At 45.9% G+C, this 19,291-nt stretch overlaps 1 protein-coding gene across 8 annotated transcripts in view; it reads left to right on the plus strand.

Moving 5' to 3' along the window:
• Positions 1-19,291, plus strand: part of Pacsin2 (protein kinase C and casein kinase substrate in neurons 2) — a 103,761-nt gene that overhangs the window by 65,974 nt on the left and 18,496 nt on the right. For all 8 annotated transcript variants that reach the window (XM_013348882.2, XM_005354442.3, XM_013348883.2 and 5 more), the window contains exons 2-4: positions 1,968-2,106; positions 16,328-16,484; positions 17,885-18,120. In XM_013348882.2, the coding sequence (XP_013204336.1) occupies positions 2,047-2,106; positions 16,328-16,484; positions 17,885-18,120 (453 nt within the window). In that variant the 5' untranslated portion in view covers positions 1,968-2,046. The remainder of the gene's footprint in view (positions 1-1,967; positions 2,107-16,327; positions 16,485-17,884; positions 18,121-19,291) is intronic.

Below are 19,291 nucleotides of genomic sequence, written 5' to 3' on the forward strand. Positions count from 1 at the left end.
CTCGCAGGATTTCTCTGTGTAACAGTCCTGGCTTAGAACTCAGTTTTGTAGACCAGGCTAGCCTTGAACTCACAGAGATCCATCTGCTTCTGTTGCTTGGGTGCTGGGATTAAAGATGTGTGCCACCATATCCAGCTTGAAACTTAGAGTCTTATTTATTGGATGAATAAATGAGACTTGCCAACAGTAGTTGATAATGAATGAGAGCCACCAACAATGCTACAGAATGCTCCTGTGTGATCCTGAATCCTGAGCACTGCTTCTGTCACTTAAATCACATCACCAATTACAGATTTCTAGAGATGAGATTTGTGTTGACCCATTTTGACCACCCATATACAGGAAGCCCTGTTACCTATACCTTTGAGCCACCTGCCTGTGAAATCTTGGCAGTTTGCCCTGCGTTATGTGGAGAGACTCTTGTTCTCTTGTTCTTCATGTATATTTTAGAAAAGGAGAAAGGCTGCGGATTAAAGCAGTAAACATTCACTTCCAGGAGCTAGAAGGAATAAAAACTGAAGCCAGAGGTAATGGCAGATACTTAGTTTTCATTTTGTGCTGGGGTTGAACCCAGGGCTTTATACTTGCTGAGTCAGCATTGTCCACTTGAGCCTTACTCTTCCTCATTGGTGAAGTGTTGAAAGCTTGGTCTTTGGAAGTCCTCTGGTGTACTAAGGCAAGAAAAAGAAAAGTCATAGAGAGGAGGAGATAAGCTGTGACTGTGGGACTGTGATGTGTAGATATAGTCTCTATATATGATATATGTGGATATACATATGTGTGGATATAGTCTCTATATATGATATATGTGTCTATGTATATGATGTATAGATAGTAAATGCAAAGTGGCTGGATTTATGATATGTATAGAAAACCATTTTCTGCTGGGCCTGGTGGCATATGCCTTTAATCCGGAGATAGGCAGATCTCTGTGTTTCTTAAGGCCAGCCTTGATGCACAGCAAATAAGTGTGTGCATGAAGAGCATATAAGCTTCCTGGCAGCAGGTGGCCACCGGTCCTTCCCTGAGTAAGGGAAGCTGACAGCCTCAGAGAAAACGCTTTTCCCAGAAACAATAACTAACAACAACAACAAAAAACAACAACAAAAACATGTTCTATTTGCTAGTGTTTCTCACTGTCTTTTGGGAGCTTACTGGATGGACACTTTTAGAGTGTCAGGTGTGTGCCAGGTAACTCTTATTTGTCCTTGCTAACTATATTAGTCAGGCTTCTCTAGAGGAACAGAACTGATAGGATTTTTTAGAGTGGCTTACAGGCTCTGGTCTAGCTAGCTAGTCTAACAATTAATAATAATCTCCCAATGGCAAGTCCAAGAATCCAGTAGTAGTTGGGTCCATGAGGCTGGGTGTCTCGGCTGGTCTTTACACACCAGAATCCTGAAGAAGTAGTCTCTGATGCCAGTGAAGGAATGGACTTGCCAGTGAGAGCAATGGCATGCAGGCAAGGAGCAAAAGCCTCCACCCATGTCCTTTATATAGCCAAGGATGTGGCTGTGGATTAAAGGTGGATCTTCCACTTCAAAAGATCAGGATTAAAGGTAGGTCTTTCTACTTTGAATGGTTTAATTTAGAAAAAAATCCCTCCTAGGTGCACCCAGTCCTTTTGGTTTTAGTTAATTCCAGATGTAGTCAAGTTGACAACCAAGTAACTAACTTCATACAATGTGAGTAATGCTCCCTGATCTTTATTTGACTAAGGCTGGCTCTCAGAAGAGCTTCTGTGGTGTCTGTCACTGGTGACACTGTAGTCAGTTGAGTTCCTGAGGCATCTCTGGAAGGTATGTGAACTGAGACTTGAGTGGTGGGACAGGGAAGAGAAGGTGGGACAGGTGGGATAGGGTAGGAGATACCAATATGCTGAGGTGGGTGCCATGCATTGAATAGTGATACCTTGCTTTTTGTCCTGGAATGGGGAAGCTACAACTGTCTGTGTTTTTCTTTCATAGGTCTCTCTACAGGTTTTGAGCATCTGAAGTGAATCCCTGAACCAGAGTGTCTGCTGCCATCCCCTCATCCTCTGCAGAAATGTCTGTCACCTACGACGATTCTGTGGGAGTGGAAGTGTCCAGTGACAGCTTCTGGGAGGTAATGTCTCCTCTTTTAAACACAGATCCCAGGTTGCTGGCGTCCAGTGTACCTTTGTGGTTTTGGTAGAGTCAGAAGGAAATGAACATTAACTCAAAATCAGGCGGGAACTTGCCATCAAATTGGTGGTGGCAGAGACAGGACATTGATTTTTTTTTTTTAGGGATTATGGGAATGTTCCAGCCCTCAGTGGAGTTGGGAGTTCACTTGTCTGGAAAGTCCGATTTTTCACTGAGATCTGTTTGTGGAAGGTCTTGCTGGTTTGCCCTCCAGTGTTCTTGGGTGTCTAGCGCTGTGTGATAGACAACAACACACAGCAGTGATCAATCTCACAGGCAGCTTTTACATATGAGTGACCATGATGTGACATTATTTTGCATAATGCAGGCCAGCGGCCAGAGGGCTAACAAAGGGCCAGGATCTTGGTAAGAGCATCTGCCTCTCAGCCTGTGTCCTGGGAACTCCCTTCCTGATGAAATTACCTTGTGACCCGTTTTGTTTTCGCAAGTTATTCTCCCCAACCCATTTAATTTTTCCTGTCTACTAGTTAAAGAAAAGCCAACTGTATTCTCATTGTTGTTGTTAGTGGTGGTACTAGGGATGGAACACAACAAGTACCTCATGCATACTAGGCAGGGGTCCTAACACCGAGTTTCCACTCTAGCCAAGGAAGTAGTCTTGACCGTAATTAACCCCCCTTGGAAAAACCCTTGGAACTTTCTTTTCATTTTGGGCTACATGAACAGGGTGAGGAGGACTGGGCTTTCAGCTAAGTAGCATGTCAGCTCTGACCCCAGCTGTGCTGTCACTAGCTATGTGACTTTGGACAAGTTGTCCACTTTACCCAAGCCTCAGAATAAAAGGGGGCTAACTCTGGCCCCCAAGAGAGGCTGCCAGATGGGGCTACAGTCTTTAGCACTGTGTGGGTGCCTTCTTGACAGGAAGCTCCAGAGGAGGAAAAGGTGAGTGTGCAGTCCTGGTGTTTGCCGGGGCTAACATGTCATCTGCTGTTACAGGCTAATGGAAACAAGACATTACTAATGCTCCGGTTTTAAAAGATAGAGGACTCAAACTTCACTAGCACTTTTCTTTTCTGTGTTCTGAATGACAGAACTGATTGGCTAAATATTTTATTTTATTAAAAGTACCTACTTAGCTAGATGCAGTGGTTATATGCCCATAGTCCCTAGCACTGGGAAGCCGGAGGCCAGAGGATTGCTTCAGCTCATGAGTGGGATACCAGGCTGGACAACTCAGCAAAATCCTGGCCCCAGAACAAAATAGAACAGAGTATGCATTACTGAACAGATTGTGTATGAGATCCTGTGAGGATATGGCAGGGCATGTAGAGAACAAGTCTTGGGACTTAAGGGGTTGCTGCTATAGGTGCCGAGTGAGTGGAAGAGAAGGAGCAGGTATAATCTTCCCAGACTAGCTGGCCACAGCTGTCTAGTAAGGATGGAGGCTGGAATTGGAATCTGGATGGGCAAGAGACACCTCTGCCCTGGAAACATTTAAGGCAGCAAGGGTCATAGGGACAGATATGTTGCCAGCTGCTCAACAGCAGGGTATATTGGAAAGGTTGGAAGCTGCTTTAGAGCTGTGGCTATAGACATCATCTGGAGCAAGACTGGACTTGCCCTCTACCCCTGCAGATACAGGTGTGTGGGTAGGCAGACCCCTCTTGCTGGACCACAGAGAAGCTATGACCCCACTAGTGTCACAAAAGCACCTATGAAGCTGTGTTGTCTGTGCCTCTGTGTGTTCTGTGCTGGGTTGCATTCATTCTGACGGCCCATTACGCATGTACCCAGAAATAGTTAGGATCTCTGTGCTTTTCTACAGCCACGGCAAACTCCCATAGAACATTTAGAAATCATGAGTGACTACCCAAGCCTTGCTTTCAGTCCTCACAGCTGTCTCCCTGGTGTGAGCTCTGCTTACAGTCTCAAATGGGCTGGGTGGTGGTGGCGCACGCCTTTAATCCCAGCACTCGGTCTGCAGAGGCAGGCGGGGGTCTCTGTAAGTTCAAGGCCAGCCTGGTCTGGAAGAGCTAGTTCCAGGATAGGCTCCAAAACTACACAGAGAAACCCTGTCCCCCAAAACCAATAGATGTTAGATAGATAGATAGATAGATAGATAGATAGATAGATAGATAGATAGATAGATAGATAGATAGATTGACTTCAAATGGGTAGAAAAACAAGCTCCAAGACCTGCCCTGCTTGTGGCTTCCTGGAACTCTGTCCCGAAGAGCCTTGTTTTTCTGCACTCTGAGGTGTTGCTGCTTTCCTGTGAAGATGAAAATGACAAGGATAGTTCTTGTCACAGAGCTCTTGGTCCCACATTAGTGATGGCAGTACTCTTGTGCCAGCTCCTAGCACACCTGCCACACCTGTTGGCGCCTTTTGTTCTGTAACCTAGCAGAGTCAGAGTGACTCTGTTTAGCTAATGTTCCCAGCACCTAGCACTGGGCATGGTGCATGGAGGGACTTTGTAGTTGAGGGCCTGATAGAGATAAATGGCTGAGGGTCTTCTAAGAGTTATCATTCTGCAGAACCTGGCACATCCTCTATAGGAACTTGAGTTTGGTAGCTGAGCACTGGCTGTTTTCAGCAATCTGGTGCTAGTTTTTAGATCTCTGGCTATTCCACATGCTTAGTAGACGTGATCGGGTAGGGTAATTGCAGCTGCTTCCAATTCTGTTTACTTCCCCCTCAAGAAGACTGCAGGGTGCTATCTGGGTAGTGTGTTTGGCTGGGTGCCACTTAATGAAACTGTCTCATTTTAGTCCCAGGACCAGGCGTGCTATATATACCATCCATACCATTATCATCCCGCACTCACTCATTGCTGATGTCGGAGCAATCCAGTCATGCAATCTAATGCAGAATTTAATGTGCATGGTCATAGATCATGATGCCCAGTCAGTGATAGCGTTTCTGTGATTACAACAGTGTACCAATGCCGGGTGCTTCCTCACTGTTGGTGCTGTCTGGTGTGCCTAGGGTACCTGGATCCCTAGGGTCTCAGGGCTCTTCACTGGTAGGGCCAGGGCCTCCCAAGCCATTGTTTCTCTGCATTCCCTGGTCCTCAGCTGCACACGTGAGCATTGCACACACACAGATGGGGGAAGTAGACTCCATCTTGTTGCTGACAAGTCTCTTCATTGTCTAGACACGGTTCCCAATACCAGACAGCTACTGGGGGATGGGAGAGCTGTCCTTCAGTTGCTTGTCAAGAAGCTTATCTCCCTTTTGTGTTTTTCTTTGGATTTCAGTCACCTGTTTAAGCTGTTGGGGGCACATTTTTTTTTTCACATGGAAACTTTAGAATTTCAGTGGTCTTTGGTATTGATTCCTCATAGCATCCTGGCTCCATGGGACTTTGAGGACAAATATTGGTTTGGGCTGGCAGAGCGGGAAGGTAGCTGGGTGGCCAGGTATAGCCTGAGAGAGGGCAGGCAGTGAGAACTATAAACCAGGCTTGGACATGAGGGACCAGGGCCAGAATGGATCACAATCAGGGTTGGGGTAAAGGGACTGGGAGTAAGAGTTCCTAAAGGGACTACTATCCCACTCCTAACCCCACTTTTCAGTCTGTTGATTTCCTTCAGGGTGCTTGGCTTTTTATGACAGGTTGACCCATTTCCACATGTCTCTTGACTTGGATCCCAGGGGTCACAGAACTTTCAGGGTGTCTGTCCCTCCTACATTGGAGTGGTTCTGGTCTTCCATGAGAACTTAATACCAGGAAGAGGCTCTCACTCTGCAGCCTGTGGCAACAGCTGTCACATACTCTTGTCATTTTCTAGGCTGTGTGCTGAAGGGTGAGTGAGGGCTCATACTTCTTTATGTGGAAGCCTGGAGTTCAAGGAGGGGCCTTGGGAGTAGGGCATGCAAATCTGGTCCATGTTATGGGCACAGATGCCTGCCTTCCTCCACTGTATGATACACACCACATGCACCGAGGACATGGTGTGCCGCAAACTTTGCCAGCAGCCTTGTGGAGAAACTCAGTTAAGAGAAGGTTCATTGGGGCTGAGCTCAGTGGTTAAGAGCACTGGCTCTTCTTCCAAAGGACTCAAGTTCAGTTCCCAGTACCCACTCTGGGTAACCGTCTGTAACTCTTGACTCCAGGAATCCAGTGCCCTTTTCTGGCCTCTGTAGGCGTGTGCGCACGCACGCACACACATGAGTAGATGCACATATACAACCCTCCCCCACTAAATAAATAATAAATGTAAAGAGCTTTTAAAATAGGTTTATTTAAACGCATCTTTCCTCCCTATTATTTCATGTGTTTTGAAATTAGAGTTAGGATCCAGCAACTAGAATTAAGAGGGTTCCACTTTATCCATTTTTAAGTTTGTCAGTTTGAACATTTGATTTAAGATTGATAATTCAGTTATCTTTTTGTTTTGTTTGATTTTGGTTTTTTGAGACAGGGTTTCTCTGTTGTAGCTTTGGAGCCTGTCCTGGAACTCACTCTGTAGACCTGACTGGCCTAGAACTCATAGAGATCTGCCTGCCTCTGCCTCCTGAGTGCTGGGATTAAAGGTGTATGCCACCACTGCCTGGCAAAGTTGTTCTCTCATGTTTTGTATAAACAATCAAAGCAAGTGATGCCTTTACTGGGCAGTGAACCCAATTTCCTTCCCTTTCCTTTGCTAGACAGTGAACTCTGTAGACCTGACTGGCCTAGAACTCATAGAGATCTGCCTGCCTCTGCCTCCTGAGTGCTGGGATTAAAGGCGTATGCCACCACTGCCTGGCAAAGTTGTTCTCTCATGTTTTGTATAAACAATCAAAGCAAGTGATGCCTTTACTGGGCAGTGAACCCAATTTCCTTCCCTTTCCTTTGCTAGACAGTGAACTCTGTTTCTTTTCCTTTGCTGGGTAGCAAACCCCATTGTCTTCCCCTTCCTTTGAAGACCAATTCCAGAAACAGGATGGCAGCAGTCAATGTATGGCTGTTACCAAGCACTGGGATCTGGGACAGAAGTGAAGTCTTAGACTTTGTTATGCTGGGACAGAAACTGCCTGTTTATAAAGCAGTAGAGGCACCAGCAGACCCAGGCATAAGCTTCAGCCTTGGGCTGTCTTAGGGCTCTGCAGGCAAGGAGCATCATCCCATGCAGATAGGGAACCCAGTGAGGTATGACACAGGCCAGTGGTTCAGGAAAACATCCTACCAAGGTGCCCCTAGGTTCTCCTCTCCAAGGTAGAGGCACTTTGGAAACTACAAGAAAGTTCAGGGTGAAACCAGCAGAATCTTGTAGAAATGAGAATGAGAGAGCTCTATCTGGCCCCTGAAAAGCAAGATTAAGACATGAAAGGTTTTTTTAGAGATACCCCCTTACATTTTGGTTTCTTTAAGCACAAGTGCCCCAGAGTTAAAAACCCAAAAACCAATAGAAGATGATAGGAATGGAAGACCCAGAAGATTCATCCCTGTTGGAAGGGTCACAGTGGGAGTTTAATGGGTTGTAGGAAGTTGCTGAGATGGAGGCCCTGTGCTTTACCAGAGGTTTCCCTGTAGGTGTATATGCCATGTTGTATCTGTGACAGGGACTGATGCTGCAGGTTGTAGTATTAGGAAGAAAGAATGTTCTGCAGTCCTCCCAGCTTCACTGAGATACTACGGGCTTGGGGTAAAATATTCAGGCCCTAGATATCACCAAAGATTCTATAGGCTTCAGCAATGTATCAAGATTTATGTTGGGGTTCCAACCTCCTCTAAACTTCTCAGGATTTGGAAGGAAAGGGAAGACTGACTAAAGTTTCCCTAGTGTGAAAGAAATGTCAGTTCATATTTGCCTTTTTCATCATGTCCCATTTATTCTTCCTACCTTCTCCCCAGTGTTCTCTTTAATGCTCTTTCAATGTCCTCCCAGTGATCTCTCTTGATGTTCCACAAGGTTTTTAGTTTATATATCCACACAGACATAATTAAAAATTCTTGGTAAATAACAATAATATCAAGCATGCATTTCTTAGGGCCAACAAGATGTATAAGACTGATGAAGCAGTGGCCAATTGTCTTACTTATGTCACAGAGCGGGCGTGGCTGTGAAGCTCCCTGACAGATACTGGGAGGATTAATTAAGGATGGGGCTTTACATCAGTACAGAATTCTAAAAAGAGGGGAGAAAGGGGTTTTTTTTGTATACTAACTGCATTTCTTGAATGTAACTAGTTAAGCTAGATGTATGTAATTGATAAATGTAAAGAAGTAGGGAAGAAAAACGGTACCTTGTTGTGCACTCTCTAAGCAGCAGCTGGGAACACAGCATTTCTGGTATCCATGGCAACCAGTGTAAGCCTCAAAGAGGGAAGCAGATAGCAATGTGTACCTCTCCCTCCCCCCAATTCCCAGGGCTAACCAACAGGGTGCTCTACAGGTGCTGTATCCTCTGACACCCAGGCGGGAAGGAATTCCTTCCTTTGGGGCTTGTTTAGTAACCTAAGCTTTTTCCCTGTATTTCTATAGGCACAAAGTTTTCTAGACCAAGATCTTGTGTCAGTGAAACCGAGGTGAAAGTAAATACAGAATATTAATAACTTCTTAGTGTAGAGCACAGGCCAGTAGGTTACATTCTCCTGAGTCGGCTGTTAGAGATCTTAGGGCCTCCCAGATCTGTTTATCAGTAAGGGTAGACATGCTGTCTCTCCTGCTCAAGGCCTGTCTTTTGAGGTTCTCATTTGGTCTGTTAGCAAGGCTCCTTTCCTTGTCAGATGCCTGCCATAAAGGATAATTGTGGGGGGCTAACTTTATGTAGATTTAACTATGAGAACAAAGGTTCCTTTGACTGAGTGCATACTTCACACCAGGGCCCCACAGTATGGGGAGAGGTCATCCAATTGTCAATACAGAAAGAAGTTATGCCTAATAATTAATACACTACTGGAGTTATTTGGGATGAATCCCACTATGGAAAGGAGGAAAGAAATGGCTTCACAAGGTTTTTACAGAAATGACAGTGACTATTCAAAAGACAGGTGCAGATCGGGTTCCTCACTACTCCCATGAGTTAGTCTATTTTACTGTGTAATGCTTGGAGCACAGAGCAGCGGATCAGCAGAGCCCTTCTGCTGACTTGTGCCTTCACTTCTCTTCTAGCAGTGTGGAGGCTAAGGAGCAGCTTGCTCCCCTTCATGGATGTGCTGGCGAGTTGTATGTAAACGTGACACAAACTAAAATCATCTGTGAGGAGAGAACTTCAATTAAGAAAATGCCTGCAGGGATGGAGAGATGGCTCAGTGGTTAAGAGCATTGCCTGCTCTTCCAAAGGTCCTGAGTTCAATTCCCGGCAACCACATGGTGGCTCACAACCATCTGGAATGAGGTCTGGTGCCCTCTTCTGGCCTGCAGACATACACACTGACAGAATATTGTATACATAATAAATAAATAAATAAATAAATAAATAAATAAATAAATAAATATTTTAAAAAAGAAAATGCCTGCATAAGATAGAGCTGGAAGGCATTTTCTTATATGAGAAAATGCAGGCATGACCTGGTGGCCAGTCTTCTTGGCATGCGGCGTTTCTAAGTAAGAAGCAATACACACACATTGAGCACCTTTGTCAGGGTCTACAAGTTTACCTCTGTGACCTGGAAAGATGTAATAATGGGTAAATGCCAATCACTAGCCCCATTACTTATCATTGGGAGAGGTTTTCTGCAGCCCATCTGGATCCCAGCCTGGCTCACCAGACCCTGGACAGCTGAGACCAGCAATTAAGCAGATGAAATTGGGCATCTGCAAGAGACAGCCACAAACACCTATCCTGCTCTGCTGTTTACTGATTCTAAATATTGTCTGCACTGAAAATACTGGGCATTGGTACCTAACCCTCCCTTGTTATTGGGGTGGAGGCCAGAGGACCTTGTCCTTAACTGTTTGCCAGTGGCTCCAACTTATTTCCTGATAAGGGTCCTATAAGCGAAAATTCTATAATTTGGAATGATAACCATTCCCACCCCCAGATGCCTTCTTTGCTTTTGAAATGGTTTTAATCTATTTACCTTTGTTATTATCTCTTTAGTTGTAATATATTGATTGACATATTCCACTCATTGATCAGCTCATCTGCTCTTAGGAAGGCAAAATAATGTAGAAGAGGAATCTGTAGGAGAAAATGCAGGCATGACCTGGCAACTAGCCTACTTGGTATACTGTGTTTCTATATAAAAAGCATGGCATACCATACCCCAGAAGTCTCAACACTGAATTCTGAAGTAATTTGAGTAGCCGGTAGCTTATCTGCTGCCTTTTACCAACCCACTATTGGGCATTGCTATCTTGTCAGGGATGCCCTAATAATGATGGCATTTTCTTAATTATTGGTTCTGGGGGCACCAACCCATTGTGAGTGGTATTATCCCTTGTGCCTATGATCCTGGGTTCTATAAGAAAGCAGGCTGAACAAGTCATGGTGAGCAAGCCAGTAGGCACCACCCCTCCATGGCCTCTGCATCAGTTCCTGCCTCCAGGTTCCTGCTCTACTTGAGTTCATTCCCTCACTGCTTTTGATGATGGACTGTTATACGGAACTGTAAGTGAAACAGACCCTTTACTTTTCGAATTGTTTTGGTCATGGTGTTTCATCACAGCAATAGTTGGGATTGCCATCTGCCAATGTGATTCTTTTGGGCTGTTGATGGGAAGGGCTCTTATAGCTCTCCTGGGTTGAAAAATTTGTGGAAAAAAGGACTCCAGAATGCCTCGGTATCCATGATGGGAAGTATCCTAGCAACTTCTGAGACCTCTACCTCTCCAAGTGGAAAGAGAATCCAGATCTAGCTACCAGACAGATTGGGCTCTGAGAGTACGTTATGGAGTGCCCCGTCTATAGGCGTGGAGAATAGAGAGTATGGACACTGTTTTGGTATGCAGCAGATGTCCACTCAAGGTAATCAGGGTGGCTTGAGCTGCAGGATAGATGTCAGAGGAGTGGTGCTGTGCATAGCTCGTGCTGTGTGGGTCGTGACTTCCTGTCCCAAGCCTTCACTCTCACCTCACGTGTTTCCAGGCCAGCTCTGACCACTTGAGGAATATTCCTTTCCAAAACTATGCTATTCATCTAGCCATAAATCCCATCAGGCCAAAGTAATGATGGTTTGCTCACTGTGATATTATATGTGCCTCACAGCAGATGTTTATTAAATTTTTGTGGATGGCAAGAGGGAGTTGCCAGAACATCAGAAGCTGAGAGTTAGGAATGCTTGACTGGCTGTTTGGAGTTAGCTGGCTAATGGCAGTGGCAGATACGATTCATTTCAAGATTCCAGAACCATGAAGGGCCTCTTGAGGTCACCTAAGCTGCTTTTCACTCCTTTACTGTGTGGACAAGATGAAGAAATAGCCAGAAAACAACTTAGGTCCTGCCATGCAACTTAAGAGTAGAGCTGGCAGGGAGGAAGCCCAACCTGGAGTGTAAGCTTCTAGGACACTTGGCACATAAGTGCTCTGTTTCCACCCCCTTTCCAGCTTGAGAGTCAGAAATGCAGAGAAGAATCCTGGCCAGATCACATGTTTGGGCCAGAGCCAGATGTGTACTGCTGCTCTTGTGAGATACAGTAGAAAGAAGGTCAAAAGAGCCTAGGGGCTTGAACACAAAGTCAGAAGGTCTTTTAGTCCATCTTGTGGCCACCTACAGAGCTGTGATTAAGCACCGCCCTCCAGAGGCCTGCCATTTCTTGTGTATTCCAACCCAGCAGAGAAGGCTGCAGTTTCTAGGCATCCTTTATCAGTGTGTTGGGTTAGACATTTGAGTTCCAGAGCATGGACTTGCTTGGAGTGACATTCAGCCTTCTGCTGAGCAACTTGGCACAGATGCCTTCCTCTTCCAGGGTTGAGAGGGGGCAAGTGTGGTTCTTAGGCCTTTATTACAAGGGTAAAACCAAGGTTACCCTTGGCAAGTTGTCTTAGTAGCATATAAGTTTAGGGTTCCTGGGATGAAGTGCCATTGGGATACGGTGGAAACAGGAGTGGGGTCTGGCCCTAGCCTGCAACTCTTTACCCTCTCTGATTGATCCAAGGGGGGGGGGGACGTGGTATGTGAGTCTCTGTTTCTTTCTATCTGTATGAACATGGATGACCATAGCTCCTCAGTCCTATTTCCTTATCCTTTAGATGGGGACACTAATATTCCCACCCACTGAGAATGCATGAGATGGGTTATCACTCCCTGCCTGGCAAAACACAAACATTGTGATGTAATACATGACAGAATGTGTCACTTGTTGCTAAGAGAGTCTAGCCCAGCTAAGGGCCAAGACCAATGTGCCTGGGGTAACTCAGAGAAGCTGTGGCTATGGGCACCATGTTCTCAAGGGCACATGTGGTCCCCAGTTGGAACATTTGGCAGGAGCCATGTTCGAGAAATCAGTTCCAGCAGCCGAAGGATGCAGGTGATGCAAGTGCTCGCAGGTGGTCTTGCCAGGGAGGCATCGGTGGAGAAGACTGGCTGAGCCATTTGTCAGACAAGGTACTATGGGCTGGGCAGTTCAGATCCTGCTCTGCACTTTTCTACTTCCCAAACAGGAGGAAACCTGTTTGCTTCCTCCCTTCCAGTGGTGCAGATTTGATAGTCACATTTCTGAAGCTTTTTATCCCTGCTTTGTGTACAAGCATTTGTGATTTATATCAGCTTCTAATCTTTGGTGAGTCCTCCCTTCCAGTTCATTTCTGTGCCACACATCTTCTCATATCGTAGGGAATAGTCTCCTATCTGCCTGCAATGTCAGGGTATTAGCCTGAAACAGAATATTGAAGTCCCTAATGACTTCAATACCTCCTGGTTGTTGAAAAAGTCTGTTTTCTACTAGTTAATCCAGCAAGAGTCTTTGCCCAGCCCTACCCTGTACTTGAGGTTTCTCTTTCTCTCTGAGGTTTGGTACTCTGGGTGTAAGGAGCTCCCTGAGTGCTCCTTGCAGTAGTCCTGCCTTTTTCATCATGGTGGCTAGGACTTGGTGACAGCTTCTCAGCTTAAATCCCTGGCAGATTTTTAAGAGATAGTCTCTGTCTCTCTGTCTCTTTCTCCTCTCTCTGAGCTGGAGTGAGTTAGTTGTGAACCTCTTGGTTTGAGTGCTGGAATTGAACTTGGTCTGGAAAGGTCTTGATGGCTGAGCTATCTCTCCAGCGCCCCCTGTTGATTTTAGATGGAACAGTTAGGAGATAGTTTTTAAAGTCTGCAGTTGTTTAGGATGTCTGTTTCTGAACAGATATCTTTAGTTTTTGTTGGGATAGTGGATGTGCATTCATGTAACTTAAATCTGTGAAATGCTATTTAAAGAGTGTCACTTTAACTTGCAGAGGTGCACTGGCCTACATGCTCTTCTGGTTGGTCTGTGGTTGTACTGCTCATGTTTTCATTAAAAGCCTGCTGTGTGGACGGCCTAGAGAAAGAAAAATGGACAGAGACATCAGTACACATGCTGTAGGGTGTAAGTGCTTTATGCATGGTAAAGCTTTTGTTGCCTGGATCTACCTAAGCCTGATGTGCAGGAAGTGAGTTTGGCTGTGGCAGAGACAAGGATGGCCATTGTCTGGCCAGAGGAGAACAGGGTAGTCTGGGACATGAATCCCGGACCACTACCTGCAAGAGAACTTCCACCCCTCTCATTTGGGGATCAGTGGGTCAGCCTCGTGATAGCTAAGCCTCTCTGGGGTTTCAGGAAGTGTTTTCTGTTTGGGTTCCATGTGAGGTAGGAATTTCCTCAGTATCTCAGGACCAAGGCAAATGAGGTGAACATGCGCTTGACAGGTGGTTCTGGTCATACTAGGGTCACAGGTTCTCCCTGAGTCTTTGAACTGTTAAATGTTGTCTCCCTTCTTCCCTTTGCTCTCTGCCTGACTAGATGACCTCCTGTCCCCAGAAGCAATCCCAGAACCAGTTCAGTTTTCTCTGCCACCTCAAGGCCCATTAATAACCTGAAATGTCTGCCTGCTGAGGCACTTCCCACCCTGGGAGCTAGGAGGCTGCCCTTCAATTGACAGGAGTTCTTGTTTCAGCATGGTTGCAGCTGCTGCATGCCATTGGCCTGCACAGCTTGTGGCTCCTTAGCAGGTGTTCTTTCCTTTCCTGAAGTCTTCCCCTGGGCTTTGAACACTGAAGAGGTGAACAGGTTTCCAGATGCTAACATATTCATCTGGATGATTGTCTCCAGTTGAGCACTGGTGTGACAGATGAAAACTGTCTCTGTGTGGTTCCATGTGGCTACTGCGACTCAATCAGGTTGATTCTCCTCTTGCCACCCTCCCAGTAGTACTAAGTTGAGTTTTGTTATTTTTTTCTTTTATAAATTTGAAAGTGACCACAAAGGCCCATTTGAAGAAGAGCAAGTATGTCAGTGCCTCAGGGTGGGTTGCAGAGACTGTTTTGTTTTCTGTTTTGCAATAAGAAAAAGGAAAAGCCGGGGGATTAAGTCACAGCCCAGCTTCAGCTGTATGTTTTGAACTCCCAACCTTGCTGAGAAGAGTCAGGCTTTGCCTGGGCTGCAGGGGCTCTGTGGAGGGCACACGATTAATGGTGGATCTAAAAGTCCTGCCCTTTAGTAGGTGCCCAAAATCATGCTGGGCCTCTGTCATCCCTAGGCTGTCTGACTTCCTGGGGGTCTTAGCTCTTCAGCAGGCTTCGGGGCCCTGCAGGAGGAGGTTATCACCTCAGCCTGCCTAGAGCCCTGGCCCAAGGGACAGCCTTTCCCTCTAGGTACAGTAGCCACCATCTCTCACTCTTTTGCATCTACATGCAGTGCCTGCATGTTTGTCCTTCTCCAAAGGTGTTATCTTTTTCCAAACTCTTGCAGGTCATCTCCAGCACCTCTTCCCTTAGCTAGCTCAGCACTGGAGAAGGAGGACTTGGGAGTTCAACACTGCAGAGAGGGCTGCCCTTTCTGTAGAGCAGGCGCAGGCATGCCTGCCTTTGAGGCTTTCAGGCTGAACAACGTACTGGAGAGTCAGTGGGTAGAGACTGTTAGAAAACATAAAGAGAGTGGTTTAAGAGTTTTGAACACATTGGTAGGCAACTGATGAAAACATTTTTAGTCCTTTTCTTGTGCTGTTCTCTGTGGACCTTCCCCTATGACTTGCTGCTGAAGCTATAAGGTGAAACAGGCTGAGGAGTTGTTAACTTGGTTGGTAAAGTACTGGTGGGCAAGAATGGTAACCTAAGTTCAGTTCTGCAGCACCCACATAAGAAGCTGGGTGTGATGGCACATGCCTGGAACTCTATGTTGGGAGGTAGAGACAGGAGGATCCCTGGGGTTTGCTGGCCAGCTAATATAGCCAGATCCATGAGTGAGCACCAAGTTCATCAAGACCTTGTCTCAAAGAATAAAACAAGCAACAACAACAAGAACAAAAAGTAGAACAATTGAGGAAGATGCTTGACATTGACTTCTGGCCTCCACCCACATGTGCACATGTGTGTGCATAAACCACACACACAGAATTAAAAATATTGTCATAGCTATTTCTAGTTTAGGTAATCTAGTTTCTCCCTTCGTATGTGAAAAGGAGTAGCCAAAACTTGCCCTTGACAAAGCAGATTAGAATCTGAGGTTTGCCGTCCAGGCTGTCTTACCTGAAAATATTTTGAAAACTCCCTTGAGGTTCATCCCAGCCAGTGTGACCATGCAGTCTTAGCTAGTTCTTAGCATCTCTAAGCCTCAGTTTCCTCATCTGTGAAGTAGGGGCAGTTGCTGCCACTTACTGTGTGAAATACCTATCAAGGTGCCTGGCACATAGTAGGCACTCAGTGGGTGGGAAAAAATATGTGCTGCTGTCATTGGGAAGTAGTAATAATCCTGCGTGAGGATTTAGTTGCATGTTACCTGCTCTAGGAAGCCACCCCTGCTCCTCCATCTGCCTAAAGACCTGTCAGCCTCACTCAGCCCTGCATCTTGCTCATTTGCCTCCTTCCCTGATCTCCCAGTTGGTTTCTGCCACAGGACCTGACTTGGTGGTATATACGCAGACACTCCAGTTGGCTGACTTATTTATTCCTGTTGGTAATAAAACAGGGGATCTTGACTGGCAACCAGAGGGTAGCCTTCAGGGTGGGGAGATGGGATGACCCTTAGAATGATGTGAGAGGACCCTATGTATAATATATGATAGCAACAGATAGGCTAACCATGCTAGAGGGTATAGCAGGTGGACAACCACCCTAAGTATGTGCCTAACCGTAACACTAAGCTCTGTCTCACAGGTCGGGAACTACAAACGGACTGTGAAGCGGATTGATGATGGGCACCGGCTGTGTGGTGACCTCATGAACTGTTTGCATGAGCGGGCACGCATTGAAAAGGCATATGCACAGCAGCTCACTGAGTGGGCCCGACGCTGGAAGCAGCTTGTGGAGAAAGGTAAGGTAACCCTGGGCATGGGTACTAACTGCTCACTTTCCAGGGATCCCCTGATGAATTGCTCACAAGTGGGTTAGGAATGCATCTTGCTGAGGGCCTGAGGGTGCCTGTAGGATAGAGGACTGGCCTCAGCAGAAAGGAAGGAAGTCTGTGCTGGGAGAGGGAAGAGAGGAAAGAGAAACTACACAGGCCCACATGGAAATATCTGAATGGTATAGGGACACTATGTCAGTTCATTCCCTTCTTGTTCTCATTCCCCAAGGCTCAGGAAGGGAACTCTTAATCAGGACTGTCACTTTGGATAAGGGGTCTGGGTAGGAAGAACAAGAAGAAAGCCATTGGTGAAATAGGTGAAACCCAGCTGCGTTATTGAAGTGCTCACAGCAACCAGCACTCTCTGATCTGAGTTGAGCCAGTGAAGAGTAGGGTTTGGGGACTACAAGATGTTCCCTGTCCTGTCTTCATTGACACTATTGTCCTCTAGGCTCATGGGAGTGAATAAAGGTGTTCCATCTTGAGGGAGGCCACTCACAATCCTGGGCTGTCATGGGAGCAAGAGAGTTCTTGGTTGAGAGGCTGGCAGCTCACTTCAGAGAGTTCACCCTTTTCTGGCCACCTTAAACAAATTGAGATCTCCAAAATGCAGAAAGGGTTGTCTCAAAGACCACAGAGGGAACAGGGGAGCTAGCTCAGCTGTACAAGCAGTTACTGTGCACACAGAAGGCCTAATTCCCAACTCCTTTCTACATAGAAGTCAGATGCAAGATTCGGTAGACACCTTAGTAGTTAGCACTGGTTGCTCTTTCAGAGGACCTGGCTTCATTTCCAGCACCCACATGGCAGCTCACAAACACCTCTAGCTCCAGTTTCAGGGTTGCCAATATCCCCTTCCTGGGTACCAGGTGTGCACAAAGTATACGTACATATATGTAAGTACTTACATATGTTCAAAATAAAAATAAATCTTTCTACAAAGACAAGCACAGCACTACATACCTGTAATCCCCGTTCTGTGTAATAAAGATTAGAGGAGATGGATGATTGCTGACCAACCTGTTGAGCTGAATCCATGAGTTTCAGGTTCCATGAGACCCTGTCTCAAAAAAACAGCGGTGACTAAGGAAGATTAACGTGAGCCTTGTTCTCTATGTAAAATGGGTACATACATCACGTGAACATTCACTCACAATTATATGTAAAATATGTGTGCATATCACCTGTACTGCTCTTACATATACACATTACTCACATGTACATGCACATATCTGTATGCACACATGAGAGCTCAAAGGCTTTAGAAAAGTTGTCTGTAGCTGGACTGCTCCCAGATGGATAGCTGTGGGGGTGACAGAAATCCTGCTGTGAGCAGAGACTGAGTTAACATTCTTCTCCTGTGTCAGGACCACAGTATGGGACTGTGGAGAAGGCCTGGATGGCTGTCATGTCCGAAGCAGAGAAGGTGAGCGAGCTGCACCTAGAAGTGAAGACGTCACTGATGAATGAAGACTTTGAGAAGATCAAGAACTGGCAGAAGGAAGCCTTTCACAAACAGATGATGGGAGGCTTCAAGGAGACCAAGGAAGCAGAGGATGGCTTCCGGAAGGCCCAGAAGCCCTGGGCCAAGAAACTGAAAGAGGTACCTCTCTCCCTTTTCTGGCCCTGCTGTGCCTCTCTCCACTGACAGGGCTCCCTTCTACACTTCCAGAAACTCACCTTAGCCACAGGAGAGCATAGCTGGTGGAGAACAGGCTATCTCTGGGCCAAGACCCTGCCTTATGTGCTTTCTTTACATTGAATCCATAGCAGCTCATCATAGACTGCAGACAGGACCAGAACTTCATATTACTGGCAGAGCCTTAAGCTCACACTTTTCACCCAGCTCCATTTCTCTCTGCAGCCTAGAGACTTGTCTGTACCAGAGATTCAGGAGACCTTTGGACTAGTATAAAGGTTTAATTCAGAATGGTCCTTTTCTTTATATGGGTTTTTCTCCCAAATTGACATACAACACTGATCCCCACTGTTTCAAAAGCACCAGTCAAACTCAATGAGTCCTGTATGGCCTTGGCTAACTAACTGGTGTACGTCTTCTGACTACTCTGACCTCAGCGTGTTCACTTCCTGCCTGTAGTGTGCTCTCCACCTCTCACTGGAATGCTGCCCCTTCCACCTTTCTCAGGAGCTGTGCTATTTTGCTCAGAATCATCCAGAACATGCCTTCATGTTTGCTTGTTTTCCTTCTCTCTACATCTTGACTTTTACCACATCTCCGTCTCTTTCTTCCTGCCCATGAGCCTTGGTAAATGGAACTGTTTTCCCTCCATGGGTCCATTACTACACTCTTCTCTTTTTCCTAGAGTGAATTAATCTATAACTTTGGTTCAAATATGTAAGTCACTTTTAAGTATGTATGTATCTCTGAGGGAGGAAAGGCAGGAGAAAGAGGGTGGGGGTGGGGAGAAATACCTGCTAGAACCCTGGAAGTCACATACTTTTACTGATACTTAGAAGGCTGAGCTGGGAGGAGTATACAGTGGTTCTCAACCTGTGGGTCACAACCCATTTAAGGGTCAAATGACCCTTTCACAGAGCTCAAATAAGACCATTAAAAAGCACACATTAAGACTCTTACCAGTAGCAAAATTACAGTTATGAAACGACAATGAAAATAATTTTTTTGCTCCTTTTTAAAATTTTTTTTATTGATATTTATTGGGCTCTACATTTTTCTCTGCTCCCCTTGCTGCATCTCCCCTCCCCCTTCAGCCCTCCCTCAAGGTCTTCATGCTCCCAATTTACTCAGGAGA

This window comes from Microtus ochrogaster, chromosome 15 (genome assembly GCF_000317375.1).
Source record: "Microtus ochrogaster isolate Prairie Vole_2 chromosome 15, MicOch1.0, whole genome shotgun sequence".
Lineage (NCBI taxonomy): Eukaryota > Metazoa > Chordata > Mammalia > Rodentia > Cricetidae > Microtus > Microtus ochrogaster.